This window comes from Perissodus microlepis, chromosome 7, assembly GCF_051167445.1.
Source record: "Perissodus microlepis isolate ML-2025 ecotype Zambia chromosome 7, ASM5116744v1, whole genome shotgun sequence".
NCBI lineage: Eukaryota > Metazoa > Chordata > Actinopteri > Cichliformes > Cichlidae > Perissodus > Perissodus microlepis.
The window spans coordinates 43,959,637-43,977,421 of NC_140467.1; the positions used below are offsets into that span (position 1 = coordinate 43,959,637).

The 17,785-nt window shown below is 39.3% G+C and overlaps 3 protein-coding genes across 3 annotated transcripts in view; 1 reads left to right on the forward strand and 2 right to left on the reverse strand.

The window, feature by feature from the left end:
- LOC146383824 (uncharacterized) lies at nt 1–7,134 on the forward strand. Its single transcript, XM_084932467.1, has 7 exons — nt 1–6; nt 1,796–1,841; nt 3,440–3,511; nt 3,629–3,666; nt 3,749–3,910; nt 5,571–5,666; nt 5,962–7,134. Exons 1-7 carry the CDS (start codon nt 1–3, stop codon nt 6,268–6,270), a joined length of 729 nt encoding a protein of 242 aa, XP_084788593.1. The 3' UTR covers nt 6,271–7,134.
- Nucleotides 7,135–7,425: 291 nt separating this feature from the next.
- On the reverse strand, nt 7,426–11,142 carry prdm12a (PR domain containing 12a). Its single transcript, XM_084935292.1, has 5 exons — nt 10,746–11,142; nt 9,128–9,318; nt 8,857–9,012; nt 8,526–8,640; nt 7,426–8,403 (listed from the first exon to the last, which is right to left on the reverse strand). The coding sequence occupies exons 1-5, from the start codon at nt 10,969–10,971 to the stop codon at nt 7,961–7,963; spliced, it is 1,131 nt and encodes a 376-aa protein (XP_084791418.1). The 5' UTR covers nt 10,972–11,142; the 3' UTR covers nt 7,426–7,960.
- Nucleotides 11,143–15,402: 4,260 nt separating this feature from the next.
- The window catches only part of fubp3 (far upstream element (FUSE) binding protein 3), a 29,694-nt gene continuing 27,311 nt past the window's right edge, over nt 15,403–17,785 (reverse strand). The window contains exon 19 of the mRNA XM_084935293.1: nt 15,403–17,260. Within this exon, the coding sequence (XP_084791419.1) occupies nt 17,252–17,260 (9 nt within the window). The 3' untranslated portion in view covers nt 15,403–17,251. The remainder of the gene's footprint in view (nt 17,261–17,785) is intronic.

Sequence of the window (17,785 nt, forward strand, 5' to 3'; positions counted from 1 at the left end):
ATGCCGGTCAGTACTTTAATACTGTACACTGCATATTAACTTTTTATTGTTAAAATTCAGCACCTCATCTTCTGGTAACTGACCATGATGAGGCAAATGATCAATAGTGGGTCAGCGACACTCTTAAGGGACAACTTCCACTGGGGATTAAACACCAGGGGCTCTCCACCATTTGGTTTTAGAATTGAAAAAGCTTCTTGGCTGAGAGGTGAAACGTCTTCAAGAAACTGGAAGAACTCCAGTCGCTCCTTAGATGCCCATCTAACTACTTATAATAATTGTTATGATGCAAAGATTATTACAAGTCCAGGCCAAAAATGATGAGCCAATGAGTTAGAGAAGTATCTACGTTTTTTGAACATTATGTTTCATCCCTTTTTGCCTCCATTTATATGTATTTAAAAAAAATCCACATGGGCAACAAACACTCCGAAACCCAGAGACACAGACACAGCCAAAAAGGCTTAATCCTGAGTCACATGCACCATTTCAGAAGAACAACTTCACTGATTTAATTCACTAAATTCTTCTCCTGCATGCTGATGATAGGGAGAGGACTCAAACCAATATCATTTATTCTATGTTTCTATTTTATATGTTGACTTTCCTTTAAATATTTGGATCTGTTGTGGAAAGTAAAGAAAGAATCTAACTGTCCAGGGAAACATGATGCTTTTACATATGATAATAAAACTTGGGCATATGGTTAATGATGAACTAATGCACTGTAAAACCCAACAGTGCATCTTACTAAAAGAAGTAAGTTGTTCTTACTCAGTTCTGAAAAATAGTTAAAGTAACTTTCATGAAGTGTGTTAGGTAGACCCAAATGTATACATATGATATAATAACTTTATTGTAATAAGTACACATGATGTTTTTGTAACGTTTTAAGTACTGTTGCTTTAAACTAAGTTGCGCTAATTCATTTGTATTAGTCATCATCCACAGCCCCGCCCCCAGTGTTTTGTCTGGACTTGTCGGCCATGAGACACGAGCCTCGTCAAGAGAAATTTTGCAAGAGTGGAAAGTACAAGTTAAGCTATTTTTATGTTTTTTTGTTAATGCTTACTTCTAGCATACAAAACGTACATTTATCAGACTGCTTTGTACTTTGTACTTTGTTGTAATTTATCAGACTTTGTTGTAGTAGCTATAAAGAAAAACGTAACTTAGCTGTCCAGCACACAATTCCCGCCTAGCACTGTATGAAGTCTGCTTCACAATTTAAAAAATTAACGGTTGGTGGCTTGTTTCAATCAAATAGTTGGTAAGTAGTCTAATTTTTGCAAACTGCATGGCACAAAACCTTTGGTAAAATCAGTGTTTAGGCTTTTCTGACTCTGACCTTTATCAAGTTCAAATGTAGCCTACTTTTGACACAGTGAAAATAGTAGAAAATTTATTTACTGTTAATTTTAAGAGTTTAGTAGACAAGTTCGCCTTCACAAATTTTAAATATGATGGTTAGCGGCATTTAATAATAATTTACCTTTTCAAAGCTGCACTACACCAAACCTAAACGTTTCTGACTCTGTACTTTCCAAGGGTTAGCCTATTGTGTACTTCACTTGTGTAAAATTGCTTTATTATTTTATAACGTATAGAGTAGTTGACCAACCTGAATTGAAAATGAACTTTAGTGCAAGAATAAATCTTACTGTTTTCAAAGCTTGTGTTATTCAGATTGACTGTTTTTAAGTGAAGTAAAAGTCTGAAAGTAAAAACTGTTCTGCTAGCTTTCTGTCCTCATGGGTTTTGTGTTATTACAGTCTGACGATTGAAGGAGCAGTAGCATGCCGAGAGATCATCCAGCACTGCACTAAAGACAGCCAGTAAAGGTGATTTTAAAACGATTTGGCATCAAAATGTGGAATTGCAAGTTGTGTAGTTTTTCTACTGCCATAAAAGTCATGTTGTTGAAGCATTATCGGCTCAACCATGGTCAGTACTCCACAATTTCACCCTTACCCTGTCTCTACAACACATGCATGTGTACATTTAGTACATTTAATTCATTAAAGATACACATTCAAGAATGCACACTCCCACGCAAAGTAAAGACGGTTCTTATCTAGATTTGAATAATTATGGATTTTGTTGCCCTGTGTGTAATTTTAAGCAGCCATTTATTGAAAGCCAAATGTTTATCCATCTGAGGGGGCATTTAAAACGAAAAGAAACTGTTCCATGTCCTTTCAAGAACTGCAATTTTAAAACCAATGTATACTCAACCTTCAATGCCCACAAATGCAGAGACCACCAAAATTCAACAAGTTACGATGAAGGCATTGTGCAAAGTGTTATAAATGTAGAACAAAAAGATGACATGCAACTTGATTCAGTAGAGTCATCAGATGACAATCAAGTGGCATCCACCAGTGAAATCAGTGGAATTGAGGGTTTGGAAGAGCACTTGCAATACAATCTGGCTGGATTTTTCTTGAAAATGCAGACAGTTCTCCATGTGTCCCAGAGAGCAACACAGGAGATTATTGAGCATATTGATCAGTTGTTTTTGTTATCACAACTTCTGGTTAGAAAATCAGTTGTAGATATACTGAAAAAGCACAACTGTACATATACGGACAAACTGGTGGATGAGATTTGTCAGGCAGTTTCTGATAGTAATGTTTTACATAAATGTGTCACATCTGAAGGACCACTATCTACAGCAAAGAGGAGGAAATCATATTACGAAGCAAATTTTCCATATGTCAAACCTGTGGAGTATTTAATTGAATCGTCAAAGCACACTTATATGTATGTGCCTATTCTCACATCTTTGCAATTATTGTTGAAAAAAAAAAAGATTCCTGGACATTTCATGTCATTTTGTGATGGATCCTACTACCGGGAAAATGTACTACTGTCACAAGAGGGACAGAAATTGTCAATAATACTTTATGTGGATGATTTTGATCACAAACCCACTTGGTACCTCAAAGAAAATACATAAAGTCTTTGCAGTTTATTGGACACTGGCAAACTTTCCAGTTAAATCTCGTTCTGCTCTACACTGCACTCAGCTTGCTCTGCTGTGCAATTCCAATGATGTACGCACGTTTGGGTATAAGGAAATGTTGTCACTACTCTTAAATGATCTGAAAACTCTTGAAGAAGTAGGTGTCTACATTGAGACTCTTGGTGAATGTCTTAAAGCCACTGTCTACTCTGTTGTGGCAGACAACCCTGCTGCCCATGGGCTTGCTGGTTTCAATGAGAGTTTCAGGTCTACATATTTCTGTAGGTTTTGTCATGCCACCCAAACAGAAATGCAAACAGAAAATGCTGTTACAGGGAATTATGTAATGAGAACAAAAGATGCTCATGATAATTATTGTGCAAGAGCTTCAGAATGATGACATTAAGGAAAACTATGGTGTTAAAAACACGTGTGTTCTTTCTGACCATCTCTCTTTCTTCCATCCTGTCACAGGCTTCCCACCTGACCTCCTACACGACCTGTTTGAAGGTGTCGTTCCAGTGGAGTTGGCACATTGTTTAAAAGGTTTGATTTCTAAGAGATATTTTAACTTAGAAGACTTAAACAGAGCAATTCTGCGCTTTCCCTACCAACATTCTGACAAAGTTGATCGCCTCATCCAATACCCACAAATTTTGCCAGGCGAGGGACCATGGCCAGCACTCTTTCATGAGACACAGGTAAGTACAACTACGTATATAACATTTACTGCTCATATAGTATGCTGTGTTTTGCTTATAATATTTTTGGAATTCTCTTCAGCTCTACTTTGAATTTCATTGGATCACCAATCAGAATCTGCCACATGTGTTTTATGCTGCACTGGATGATTATGCTCCTCAGCTGATTGGACTTTACAAAAAGAGGAAAACTGGACGGGTCGGTGAAAGGATGGAGCAGCTTTTGTTGGCATATGGAAAACAGGTATTTAAAAAATACTAATTACAGGGAGTGCAGAATTATTAGGCAAATGAGTATTTTGTCCACTTCATCCTCTTCATGCATGTTGTCTTACTCCAAGCTGTATAGGCTCGAAAGCCTACTACCAATTAAGCATATTAGGTGATGTGCATCGCTGTAATGAGAAGGGATGTGGTCTAATGACATCAACACCCTATATCAGGTGTGCATAATTATTAGGCAACGTCCTTTCCTTTGGCAAAATGGGTCAAAAGAAGGACTTGACGGGCTCAGAAAAGTCAAAAATAGTGAGATATCTTGCAGAGGGATGCAGCAGTCTCAAAATTGCAAAGTTTCTGAAGCGTGATCATCGAACAATCAAGCGTTTCATTCAAAATAGTCAACAGGGTCGCAAGAAGCGTGTGGAAAAACCAAGGCGCAAAATAACTGCCCATGAACTGAGAAAAGTCAAGCGTGCAGCTGCCAAGATGCCACTTGCCACCAGTTTGGCCATATTTCAGAGCTGCAACATCACTGGAGTGCCCAAAAGCACAAGGTGTGCAATACTCAGAGACATGGCCAAGGTAAGAAAGGCTGAAAGACGACCACCACTGAACAAGACACACAAGCTGAAACGTCAAGACTGTGCCAAGAAATATCTCAAGACTGGTTTTTCTAAGGTTTTATGGACTGATGAAATGAGAGTGAGTCTTGATGGGCCAGATGGATGGGCCCGTGGCTGGATTGGTAAAGGGCAGAGAGCTCCAGTCCGACTCAGACGCCAGCAAGGTGGAGGTGGAGTACTGGTTTGGGCTGGTATCATCAAAGATGAGCTTGTGGGGCCTTTTCGGGTTGAGGATGGAGTCAAGCTCAACTCCCAGTCCTACTGCCAGTTTCTGGAAGACACCTTCTTCAAGCAGTGGTACAGGAAGAAGTCTGCATCCTTCAAGAAAAACATGATTTTCATGCAGGACAATGCTCCATCACACGCGTCCAAGTACTCCACAGCGTGGCTGGCAAGAAAGGGTATAAAAGAAGAAAAACTAATGACATGGCCTCCTTGTTCACCTCATCTGAACCCCATTGAGAACCTGTGGTCCATCATCAAATGTGAGATTTACAAGGAGGGAAAACAGTACACCTCTCTGAACAGTGTCTGGGAGGCTGTGGTTGCTGCTGCACGCAATGTTGATGGTGAACAGATCAAAACACTGACAGAATCCATGGATGGCAGGCTTTTGAGTGTCCTTGCAAAGAAAGGTGGCTATATTGGTCGCTGATTTGTTTTTGTTTTGTTTTTGAATGTCAGAAATGTATATTTGTGAATGTGGAGATGTTATATTGGTTTCACTGGTAAAAATAAATAATTGAAATGGGTATATATTTGTTTTTTGTTAAGTTGCCTAATAATTATGCACAGTAATAGTCACCTGCACACACAGATATCCCCCTAAAATAGCTAAAACTAAAAACAAACTGAAAACTACTTCCAAAAACATTCAGCTTTGCTATTAATGAGTTTTTTGGGTTCATTGAGAACATGGTTGTTGTTCAATAATAAAATTATTCCTCAAAAATACAACTTGCCTAATAATTCTGCACTCCCTGTATTCTGCTTGCTTGGCAGTTGCCATTGTTATGTATATATATATATATATATATATATATTTATTTATGTTTTTAGGACAAAAACGACATCTATGCAACTAGAACAGCAGCTCTGGCCAGCCTACCAATGTACCTCAAGGAGGATTCTTCAGAGATTTTCAAAACATGCAAGGTACTTGGGTATTACAATAATTTGCACATTTGAATTTAAAAAAGGTTGAAAGGAGTTTATAAGTCATCTGGACTTGGGTTGAAAGTTGAAGACGTGAAGTTGAATGACTTATAAACTTCTTTCATCCTTGATTTGACTACCTGGATGAATGAAAAATGAACCTTCACTATCAACTAAAAACATGTTATGATATATAGAATTTGAAAAACTGAAGAAAGGTGCCTGACCATTTGTATTTATGCTTTTAACAGAGATATTACAGATGAATAATTGTGCACTCTTTATTATATCTTAGGATGAAATTGAGTTCTACGAAGCCACAATTGCTCTGGTTGCTGATGTCGATGAAGAGGAGGTGCCTGGAGGAGTTCCTTTCTCACCACGCCAAGTGTTCTTAGTACTTGAAGATCAGGTTGTTATGACTCATCACTCATGGACTGATGCACTGGTGTGTTTGTTTGGGCTAATCTATGCTCTGCATCTGAGCTATCCTGAGAAGTGTACTGGCTTTTTTGAGTTCATTCAAGTAGTGTTGCTGAAGCTAGACGATGAGAGAAGGCAACTAAAAGAAAAATTGCAGACACTAAAAAATGAGCTTGTGTAGATGATGTTTGTTTTTCACTGGTCACTATATTCGTGCTTTTTCAGTTATCTGTGAATGGCTTCAATAGTTTTATTTGTTCAGGGTAATTAGCTTTCTAAAAAGCAATGTGGAGAAAGCTAAGAATAAGGAGACAATCCATATTTGACGTTTTGTTTGTGATTGAAAAAAATCTTCACATAGTGTGTAATCTTAAGCTTATTTCTAAAAATATATTTTAGTTACATGGAAATCTTTTGGGAGATAACTGATAATTAGTCAATATGTACAGTATACTTTCAAGCTTTATTTTTTAATTGTGTGATGAGTGCCAGTTCACTTGATTCGAGGTCTGGGCAAAACCGTTGAGAAGCCATAAATACCTTTGAGAATATTTTTTGTTAGGGACATCCTTAGTTTAGCTGTTTTCTATAGTTGCATTGCTGTAGTGCATGTGATTTCATTATTATACTAAATGTTACTTAAAATTGTGATTGTTATGGCTCTAATTGCCTCTAGACTATTGTTTTTTATGATGTACACCTATGTATCAGGACTACATTACTAAATTTCTGTTTTGTACATTTAATCGATTTTCAAAATGCTACAAAAAACATTCAAAATTCCCTAAAAGTGCAAGTTTTAAAATGCCTAATTATTTGTTATTTGATAATGGCTTTAGCAGTCATAGTTTATGACTGAAAATATGGTTGTATTCATTCTGTATTTTCTCTGCAGTTAAAGTTAATAAAAACTGAATGGAAAGAATAATAGCTTGGTTTTGTGTTAATAGTACTTGAACCATTCGGTGCAATCGGTTTCCCCAATTGGATTAAGTTGTTTAAATACAACTATTTAAGTTAATTTAACTTAATTTGAATATGAGCATGTAACACTTTAAATAAGTTTGAATAAATACAGCATCTTAGTACAAGAAATTTAATGGTTTAAGTTAAAACATATTAAATACAATGAGTAAATAAACATAATGCATTTGAGTTAAATTATCATATTTGCTTTGGGTTCTCGGGACTCTAATAAAGTACTTAAATAACCCAAAACTGTTTAAGTTATAAAACTTGAATCAATTGGTGCAATCGGTTTCCCCAAATCATTTGAGTTAACTTAATTTGTCAGGTTTTACAGTGTGTATGAAAATAACTGAAACACCACCACATGCAATATCATATCATTTATTTAGAATAGAAGAAAGCACAAATGTATTTACATTCACATGTACAGTAGCATACAATTCCATTTTTTATATAATTACCTAACTCTCCAAAGTACCCAGTCTGTACAACGTTAAAGTGACTATTTTAGTTTACAGTGTGGAACAATGCAGCGGAAACCATGTACATCCCTTAGTTTCACATGACTGTACACATCTGTGATGGTACTTTACACCTGAGCTGGTGAGGATTTGATGCAAACATATCAATTAGATTTAAGGATTACGCACAGAATCACTGATAACAAATGATATAAAAACGAAATATGGGTTGTCTTTTCTCTCTTTCTTTCATCTTCCAAAACACAAAAATTAAAGCATGATTTCTGACAAAAAGAAACACGCAAAAACAAATTAGGCGAGTAATGCTTTCACCGTCACCTCGACTCGTGTTTTCCTTTCACTGAGCACCCTTTGCTCTAATCGGCTCTAATCTAAAGTGCAACGTCGTCCTGCCTGGCAGTCCTTCCAGTGTTTCCGTCATCATAGCACCATGGTTGGGATGTGGTGCACCAGGGGCATCTGGTGGGGTACGGCTGTCATTTGTGGGGGAGGAGGGGACACCTGGGAGGACGCATCGGCTCCGGCAGCCACTGGTTTGTGCCGTGCGCTCTTCTGGTGCGCCCTGAGGCCCGCCAGCTGGGAGTACGCGCTCTGGCACACGTGGCACTTGTAGGGCCGCTCGCCGGTGTGCAGGCGCACGTGATTGCGCAGAGTGGACGACTGGCTGAAGCGCCGGTTGCAGAAGCGACAGACGAAGGGCTTGTCCAGAGTGTGGATGCGCATGTGCGAGCGCAGGTTGCTGCGGGAGTTGAAGCCGCGGTGGCAGATGACGCAGCGCATCCGACCCGTGGAGGAAGAGGGGGCGGCGGAGGAGGAGGAGGAGGGGGAGCACGAGGAAGGGCCGTCACAGGGGTGGGAGTCATCTGGGGAGAAAAAAGAGCAGGAGATGTTTGAAAACCTTTTCAGCTCAAGTTTCACGTGGTTACCGTGATTTTTTTTAAGTAGCTCCTTTTTCATTCACAGTGAAATAAAACCTGCTTCTCACCATTTCTGCCTTTCTTCTGGTGTTCTTCTTCGGTTCCGGGAACTCCAGGGATTCCCAGGAACGTGTTCTGAGTGTTTCCATACCAGACAAGCAGCTCTTGGTCTGGCGGGATGGTCTGAGAGGGAAAAGGCGAGATAAAAAAATATCAGTTAGACATCGTGAAATTTCGATTAGTTGCTCTGTGAATGATGCAAATGACAAAGAAAGAAATCACGGGTTAAGTTCTTATTCTAGCCAGCAGGTGGCACCTGCATTTTACACGCTTAGAGGTATTTTAATGCCATGGGCATGTTACAGCTGCTATCTGGACTGAACCTAAGTGCGTCCTCACCTCCACGGCCTTGTAGAAGATGCTGCTGCCGATCTGCACCACCTCCAGGTTTTGCTCCTGCTCATTCCGGGCACACTTGATGTAAGTCATCCAGCTGCGCTGATCCTCCTGACTGGCGTCGATGAAATAACGCACTGTGCCGTCTTCGTTGAACACCTGAGCGCACAAGGCAATAAAAAGTGGGAGAAATTTATAAAGAGTCCGACTGAGGAATTTGGATAACACGGGCCTCATCAGGCTGCGGGATGAACAAATGAAGTTAGAAGCTCACCTCCCACATGAGATTGTTGTTCTTGAATAGGTCCACGTGTTCAGGGGACAGGAGCCTCCCTGTGAAGGGGCCCATCTCGGTGCCGGCTTTGATCCAGGTCTTCGAGAAGATGCCCAGACCCTCACCGGGGATCGAGCTCTGGGCGATGATCACCTCACTGGGCAGCACCAGGCTGGACAGCTTCTGCACCTCTACGAATATAAAGAGGAAGAAACGTGAGAATGTTTTTTGTTTTGTTTGTTTGTTTTGTTGTGTTGTTTTTTATAAGGAAGTTAAAATACGGAGAGCGGCTGGTCAGTTTAGATGATACCGCGTACTGTGAATCTTTGTGTCAGTTAAAGGGCATGGGAGCCAGATCACTGTGGTCCGTAGACGTTCAGCACCAAAGCTTTGCTGGAAAAAAGTCCTTAAAGCAGCAAATGAACTGGATCTTATTTTAGTCACGAAATATTAAGCCACACCTCATCCTCCGTTTAATTCGATTATCTGGTTGAATTGAAACTTTTTGTTGTGCAAAAGCCTCTCGGAAAGCATTTTCATCCGCAACAGAAAGGAGGGAGGGAAAAAAGAAAATCGTGCTTCTTTAATGTCAAAATCAAAGATTTTTTTTTATTACTTCGGCTGCCAAAAAAAAAATAAAAAAAATCCCGTCCGAATAGGGGTTAAATGGTCCTCTATTGCGCAGGGTCCAACAATTTGTCATGCTTCAGATGTGATATTCATTAAAGTTTACTGGAAAAGAAACGGCTAATTCCAAATTCATTATCCTTTTAAGAACTTTGTAGCAATAAATTTGCACTGAATGAAACGCGGACTTGTTAAAAGCCTCAGGAATTTCTGCAACAAAAAAATGGAAAGGCGATTAGATGGTTGACATGCAATGAATAGCATTAGATTTAGCCTTCACGGTGCATTATGTGAGGAACAGCAAATCTTTTAAGGAGAGAGAAAGAGAAAGGCTCCGGAGCCCCATAGCTGCCAAGAGAGGAAAAGAGACTGTCCGGAGATTGATGAATGCAGGATAAAAAAAGAAAAAAAAAGAAAAAGAAAAACCCGGGGACATCTTAAAGAAAGGAAACCTTTCACTCCGCGAGGTTTAAGTGGAAACTTTCCCAGGTCAAGCACAAAGTTAACCAAATGAATTTAATGCTCCGCGTCTTTCAGTTACACGCCTAACAAGCCTCCAGCGCGAGGTCTCGGAGCTGGGGAAGGGTTAACGCGTTAAATGGGTCGAAATAAAAGCAGAAAAAAAATTGGGAGAAAACGTGGAAAGCAGCGAGGAGCCAGGGAAAGTTTAGGACGTAAGCACTGTAGAAGGCCAGTAACAGGTCCGTGTTTATAGCGATGAAAATAAATGAGAATTTTGAGAGAGAAAAAAATCTACGGGGAAAAAAAATACAAAGTTTTATTGTCGGCTTTGGTTAACGAAGAAAGATGATTTGATCAAATACTTCCAAAAATGTGTCCTACAGCCATAAAGCGCAAATCAATGGGACCTTTTACGCACAACCTGGTGTAACGAAAACAAACCAAAATCTGCATTAAAAAAACACAAACCCGCACTGCAGTGTGGGTAAACATTTGAATGAAATAGTAAAGCATCAGCAGCTCAGCCTACCTCCAGCGAAGGACTGAGCCAAGACTTCGGCGGTAAAGGCGGTCTTGGGGCTGCTGCCGGTGCTGCCCTGCCTCTCCTCCGCCAGGTGTTCGCCCAGCACGTTCCTCCACCTGCCGTACAGGAAACTGTGCAGGATGTCCGATGTGATCACGTCCGACAGCGAGCGACTGGGACACTTAAATCCAGATTTTAGAGCCAAAGCGTCGGCGGGTAGCACGGAGCCCATGTTGTAAGACGAGTTAAAAAAAAACAACACAAAGAGCGAGGAGGGGAAAAATCAACCCAGAAATGATGATAAGTGAAGCTGCAGCGAGCGGAGGAGAAGAAGGAGAAGAAGTGGACACACAGGGAGCTGCTCTTCAGTCCGCCCCTCTCTCTGCTCCAAACTGTGCGCAGTAAAGCTGCCCTGCCTGGTTGTGGGGGTCTCTTTATATAAGTGGCTAGTGTGACCCCCTGTCTAATTACTTATTAATGACACACCCCTCACCGCGTGGACCTGCCTGCTGCACGGCAACAAACCAGCAGAGACATTAAAACCAACGGAGACAGAGGAGGGGAGAGTGAGGGGAGGCAGGAAGGGTGGGTCAGCGGAGGGGCAAACTTTACTTTGGTAATTATCCGCACATAAAGCTGCATATTAAATTAACACACATGCGCAAAGTCATTGTAGTCATGCATGTGAGATCGAAAAAGGCACATAAATAAAAATAAAAAAACGCTTTAAATGCACACCTGTGCTGCCGGGGAAGGGGGGGGGGGCGCTTCCGTGGATTTGTTGGGACTTTCTTAATGATGCATGTTTGATAAATAAGAATAAAGAAGGAGAAGGCGGTGTTAAAATGATGATGAAGAAGAACGAGAAGTTTCCCCTCATGCGTACAGAAGTGGGTCATTGCGTCTGGGAGTTGCTCGCCCATTTTTTTCTCATGCATTTCGTATTCATGTGGTGGTAATATTAATTTTTTTGTGAAGAGTTAGCGCGGGAATAACAAGAATGGAAACAAGCTCAACTTTAGGGTTTTCTTTCTTTCTTTCTTTCTTTCTTTTACAGCTTTGTTCGCATGCAAAAGAAATGCAAAGCTGCTTTGACGTGGTTCACTTTTTCAAGCCCTTGTTGAGGTAAGCGGTTTAATATTCATGGATGTTCGGATCCCCCTCCACCCCCACTCCGTATTGTGGCGACGTTTAGATGAGTATATATGGGCCCTTTTCTTCTCCATATAGTCGCAGTCCTCTGTGTTTTTTCCTCTCCTGCCTATTTTTCGGGCTTGATGGACTGGGGCTAAATGGGCAGTTTTTCCTTCTTTTCCAGCAGAGAGGACATCTTTATTCCATCCCTGGCTCACAGGTTTCCTATTCAGCTCCCCTCCAAGTAATGTCAGGGCCCTGAAAAGTGCTGCAAATCAATCTTTCATGGTGTTTTGAGGGCAATTTGACATCCATGCACTCCTCTTTTCAGTCCAACAACTACAAGGGGATTGTCCGAGAAAAAAAAAAAAAAAAAAAAGAAAAGAAAAAAAGTGGGCAACGTTGAGCTCTCTCTCTCCCTCTTTCTCTCTGGACGAATATGGACTATGGCGATGTAATGGCACAGAAGATATGGCAAGTAAATACAATAGCGGAGAGTTTTGTTGAGCTGCAGAGATAGTGAAAAGGCAAGGTGAGTGACAGGGCACGAAAAAAGATTACCGTGTACAGCTGCTTTTTATGAGCGGGCCCCTCCCACGTTTGTCTCCTTTTTCCCAGATGAAATTTCTCTGCTCTTTCAATGGGATTCTTTCTCATCTAGATTGATTTACATTTATAGCATTCATCGCACAAATCCGAGGTAAATGGCGGGGACGGGGGGGGTGGGCCGCTTCTTTATTAAAGAGGAATTAAATGAATTGAATTGGGGTAACGCATGGATTTGATTTGCTTATTTATGCATTAACCTGTGGCATTATGCGGAGCTGGTAAAGCCGCGGGCATGTCAGCAATGGCAAATCATCCCGCTTAGCCGTTCCATTGTAAAACAATTTAAGCCATTATTCTGTCCATTTAAAGCTTATCAATTTAATGTGGATGATTGACAATTATTGCACAAAGAATGTGGTAATTGATGGATTTCAAAGAGCTGCTGGGAAACCTATCAAAGGCGAGCGTTTGTTTGTGGGTAAATAGCGGAATTTTACGCGAATCGGAGGGGGTGAGAATGGAGAGATTCACCCCTGAAGAAAAACAGGAGAAAACACATGATTGGCTTTACACATTAAAATGTCAGAGAATAAATTGAAAATTACTCAATATTAAAAGATGCTTTCAAGAATTTGCTTGGAAATGTTTTTTCCGTTATTGTTGCTCGTTAGAAATAAGAACGTAAATCACTGACACTTTACCCAAACATCCTCATGAATTTAACTGAGGCCTGCTTCAGCAACACACACACACACACACACTGCTGCTGTCCAACCAGCAGGGAGAAAGGAGCGCAGAGCCTCCCGCGGGATCCTCCGCAGTGTCATTAAAAACAGATTAAGGTAGCTGCCACAGTGCGCCGGATCCTGGAGGCCGGCTCATCTGCTGCAAAGGTGAGAGAGGTGCAGCCCCCACCCACACCCCCAAGAGCCTCTTTTTCTTCACCCCTCTCTCCCCTCGGTTGCGAGACAGGACAGGGCACCTGCTGGATGTGGAGGTGTTGTGTGTGTGTGTGTGTGGAGGCCCACCTTTACTTACAAAGCATGGAAACTAATTAAAACATGGTTTGGTTCGTCCTGCCCAGCACTGGCTGCGATGTGAAACGGCGAAATTATATCCATCTTCTTTTTCGATCAATCAGCAGAAACTGCAGTAATAATTAAAATGTCACGACTTGATTTATCCCCTTAAATCTACTTCACACTTCAAAAGAGAAAATGTACCCAAATTTAGTAGCAGCCGCAAAACTGCTAACCTGTGGATAAAAGTCCCACAAATACAATTTCTCTCATCATCAGTTTATTTTCAAATCGCACTCCAAATACTGACAACTGTACTTTTACCTTTTAAAAATAATGAGTCGGAGACAAATTGATCGTTTTCTAAAATATTTTCAAATGAAACTGCACCAAATTGCACGCAGACGTAATAAAAACAAGTCGTACAGTCAGCTGAGTCGAAGTTGGCCTTTCCAATCAGTAATGCTCTTTTATGCAAACAAGACCTGGACACAGAGCAGGGGGAAGAGGATAAAACAACCACTGCTGCCATTTCCCCCCATCTAACAGTGTTAAAAACATCCAATAATTCTGAAATGCGAAGGCTTTTTCATGCTGAGTAGACTATAATTACCTTATATTAAAAATGTTATTCTGGAACGATATTCCCAATTATTTCTACATTGCTATTTTACCTCAAATATAGCTAAAAGAAAATTGAATTATAATGAAAATGTTCAGTTATGATTGGGACGAAAAAAAAAAAAATCTAGGAATTTAAGAGTGATTCGGGCTCAGGTGATGCAAGATAAATGCAGAATGATGCATCTAATTTTAGACACTCTACAGAGTGTTTATGAAATTATAGATCATTTTGCTGTTTACAAGCTAAGTAAGGTGGAACAATAGAGGCCTCAAAATGAAGTAAAGGTCCCTAGAACTACATTGATTTGGCACAATATTTGCAGAACCTGCATAAAGTCACTAAAATAATTTGAGGAATATTTTACTTGCACATAAATACATCAATCCAAAAAAATGTGGTTTACTTTAAATGATCTGCTCTTCTCATTTTTCAGACTGAAAGCAGTCGCTTTTAAAAAGGCCACAGTACTATTGTACAAGCAGGATCATTTTTAAATCATCGTTTCAATACAGGGGCACCTGCCCCTGTGCAACAGACCGGCATATTCAGCATAAATTCCCCATCATACTGTCAGTTTGGATAAGCAGGAAAATGCTTTGGTGTCTCTACAGATAATGAAGTGCCCCTCTCACTCTGCTTAAAAAGAAAAAATTATTAGATGGCCACAAAGGACCCAGCAGGTCCAAAACATCCACAGGGATGGCATGTTAAAGACGAAGAGGATCAAAATCAAGGGCTGGATTTGGAAACAGCTGCACGGCATCAAAGCAGGGGCCGCTACGGGGCCACGCAGGATCCACTGTGGCAAGAGCCTCCCTGCTGAGGGCAAAGATGTGCAGTGACAAAGCTGGAAAGAGCTGCAGGAGAGGAGGAGGGGTGGGACAGGACAGTGGAATGAGCTGATGCTGGCTTTAAGCATTTAACGTGCGAGAAGGATGAGGAAGGAAAAAGTGCAAGAATTGTTTCAAGTGCAATGAGGAATGGCTGTAGAGGAAATGTGGCCAAGTAGTGCAGCGTTTGGAGCAACAACAAAAAAGAAAAAGAAAAAAAGAGATAAAAGGAAGGCCAACTTTAGATTTCCTGACAGGCCCTGAAGGTGAAGTCTGCTATAGTACAACTCCAACTGAAGTCCTCATCCACAAACTTAAGGCAGTGGCTTATTTTAATAATAAATCAAAAATCAGTTTCAATTAAAAGTCATGCAACAGACTCTTAAACACGCAGGTATTTTTTTGTCTGTGGACGTAACGCAGCGGAAGTATTACAGCATGCAGCAGCTCGGCAGTGCAGAAAAGTTACCATTATGAACGTGTAATAGCATAAATCACCCACAAGAGAGGCTTGCGGAAAATTTATTTGAATTTGAGAACTGGCAATGGACTATAGAAAATAGATATTCTGCTTATAAAACATGAAAACATACATTTGGCCTATATATCCTCTATGTATCATCTGTTAGTATATATATATATATATACACACACACGAACACAGAGCTCTCAGAAAGTTTCAGATGTGAAATTTAACACTTTAGTATCAGAATACAACCAAAGACATCCAAATGATTACAATATTCAAACAGAAAAAAGAAAAGAAAATAAAAATTCAGCTCAACAGTACACAATAAAGGTAGTCCGGATGTTTTCAATACATGGTTAACTGTACACAAGAGGAGGAAAAAGAACCAAACAAAATAAACACCATAATTAGACATTTTGAATTTATATCCCTTTTCATTAAGAAATGACGTTAATAACCAGAATCACTTGCTATAATGACGCATCATTTATATTAGATCACACAAGAAAATTAAAAAAAAAAAAAAAATTAAAAAAAAAAAAAAGGTATTAGCATTGGACTGAGTCCAACGCCCCGCTGAGTCCACAGCAAGGGCTCAGAGGGGGCGCCGGCGAACTGGGAGGTACCAAATAAGACAGTTTTTGATCATAATACTTAAAACATAAAAATACTACATTAATTATTACACAGGTACGAATTACAGGGGCTTAGCAGTCTTGAATAGTTCAGGTACAGAACGCACACCCAGGAGAGGAGAGAAAAATAAAATAAAAACAAAATCCACCACGTCTTGTTTTGCTTCATAACAAGATGCAACATCAAATTTCAAATCGCACATTCACAATCTGAACATTTTCAGTATGAAAACAGAACAGAAAAAGAGGGACAATTTTCCTGCAACTCTGATCACAGGAAAAAAAAGTATTTATATATCTATATATATGAAACAGATGTTTAAATTAAACAGTCAAATATATGAGCATATATATACATAGTTGTACAAGGTAGCAAAGTCAAAAAAGCTATTTGCAACATCCCCCTAAATCAGATCAGTGTAATAAATTATCCATGACATTTGCATTTGGAAAAAAAAAAAATCATCTTAAAACTACAAGTTAAAAAGTCTGTCAAAATATTAGAGAACCCATCTTTGTTTCAAAAGTGAAATAAGATATTGCACCTTTCTTTAAACCAGAGTACAATAAAAATGACAATGAAACAGCATAACAATGCACAACAGGAATTAAATTAGAACTATTGCCACTGGCTGACATTAACCCACCTTAAACCTTTTAACCTTTAAAAAAAAAAAAACAAAAAAAAAAACCTGTAACAAAAACATCACAGTTTCATTTTATTGAATTATGTAAAAGGAGAGAAAAAACATTTTAAACAAACGTTTTAAACATCTTACGACATGTGACAACAAAACACTGTATTCAAGACTGCTAAGCACACAATCATGGTTTCATTTCGACAGAGCTAGAAAAAAATAGATCATATTGCCTTTTGAAATGTTACAACTCTTGGGTTCATTTTGGCGCGCAAACTGAGCAAAGACAGGAAAACATAGGAAAAAAAAAATATAACAGAACAGCTCTCTCAAGTCCAAAAAACAAAGGGATCCCATATACTGTCTATCCAAAATAACAGTGTACATAAGCATTTAGTAACAAATAAATGTTCCTGATTTTAGAAATATTACTTTATTATATAAGTCACTCTACAGCTAGTGTTTCTCACTAAGAAAGAAAAAAAAAAAAAGTCTTCAAGGCGCTGGAAATCTAGACCCCCCCACCCCCAGTTTAAAAAAAAAAAAAAGAAAGAAGAAGAAGAAGGGTTGTTTTCATCCTCAGTGATTCAAGTCTTTAACCTGGGCGCCTTCTCTAATGATCCTGTAAAGTTAAAACATGACAGCGTTTAGCACATCTGACATTTGTCAGGCACTTCCATTAAAACGTGCGACTACTGACAGCACTGCAAAAACGCTGCATCGTCACAGTGTTCGGTGCAGCAGCATACTGCGAGCCAACTTTCTAAAAAGAGTTTTAATTTTGAGTGTGAACTATTTCTAATTAACAGTCAGTTAATGGATAAAATATTTACAGTCTTAATGGGGAGTAAAGTTGCTTTTTCTTCCTATTTTCCAAGAGCTTAGTATTAAATACACCAATTTAAGCTGGAAAAAAAACATGTGATAATATATATATTATAGAAATATTTTACTTTTTTTTTTTTTAAAAGAAATGTAATTTTATTTATCAAGAAAAAAATCCCAACAAAAAACAGAAACAAAAACAGTACATATTTTTACTACACCTGGCTAAAGTAAATATCACTACTATGATTTGTTAAATGTAAACCACAATCAGCAGCAATACAAAAAAAAAAAAAAAAAATTTCCTCCTAACTTTAATATT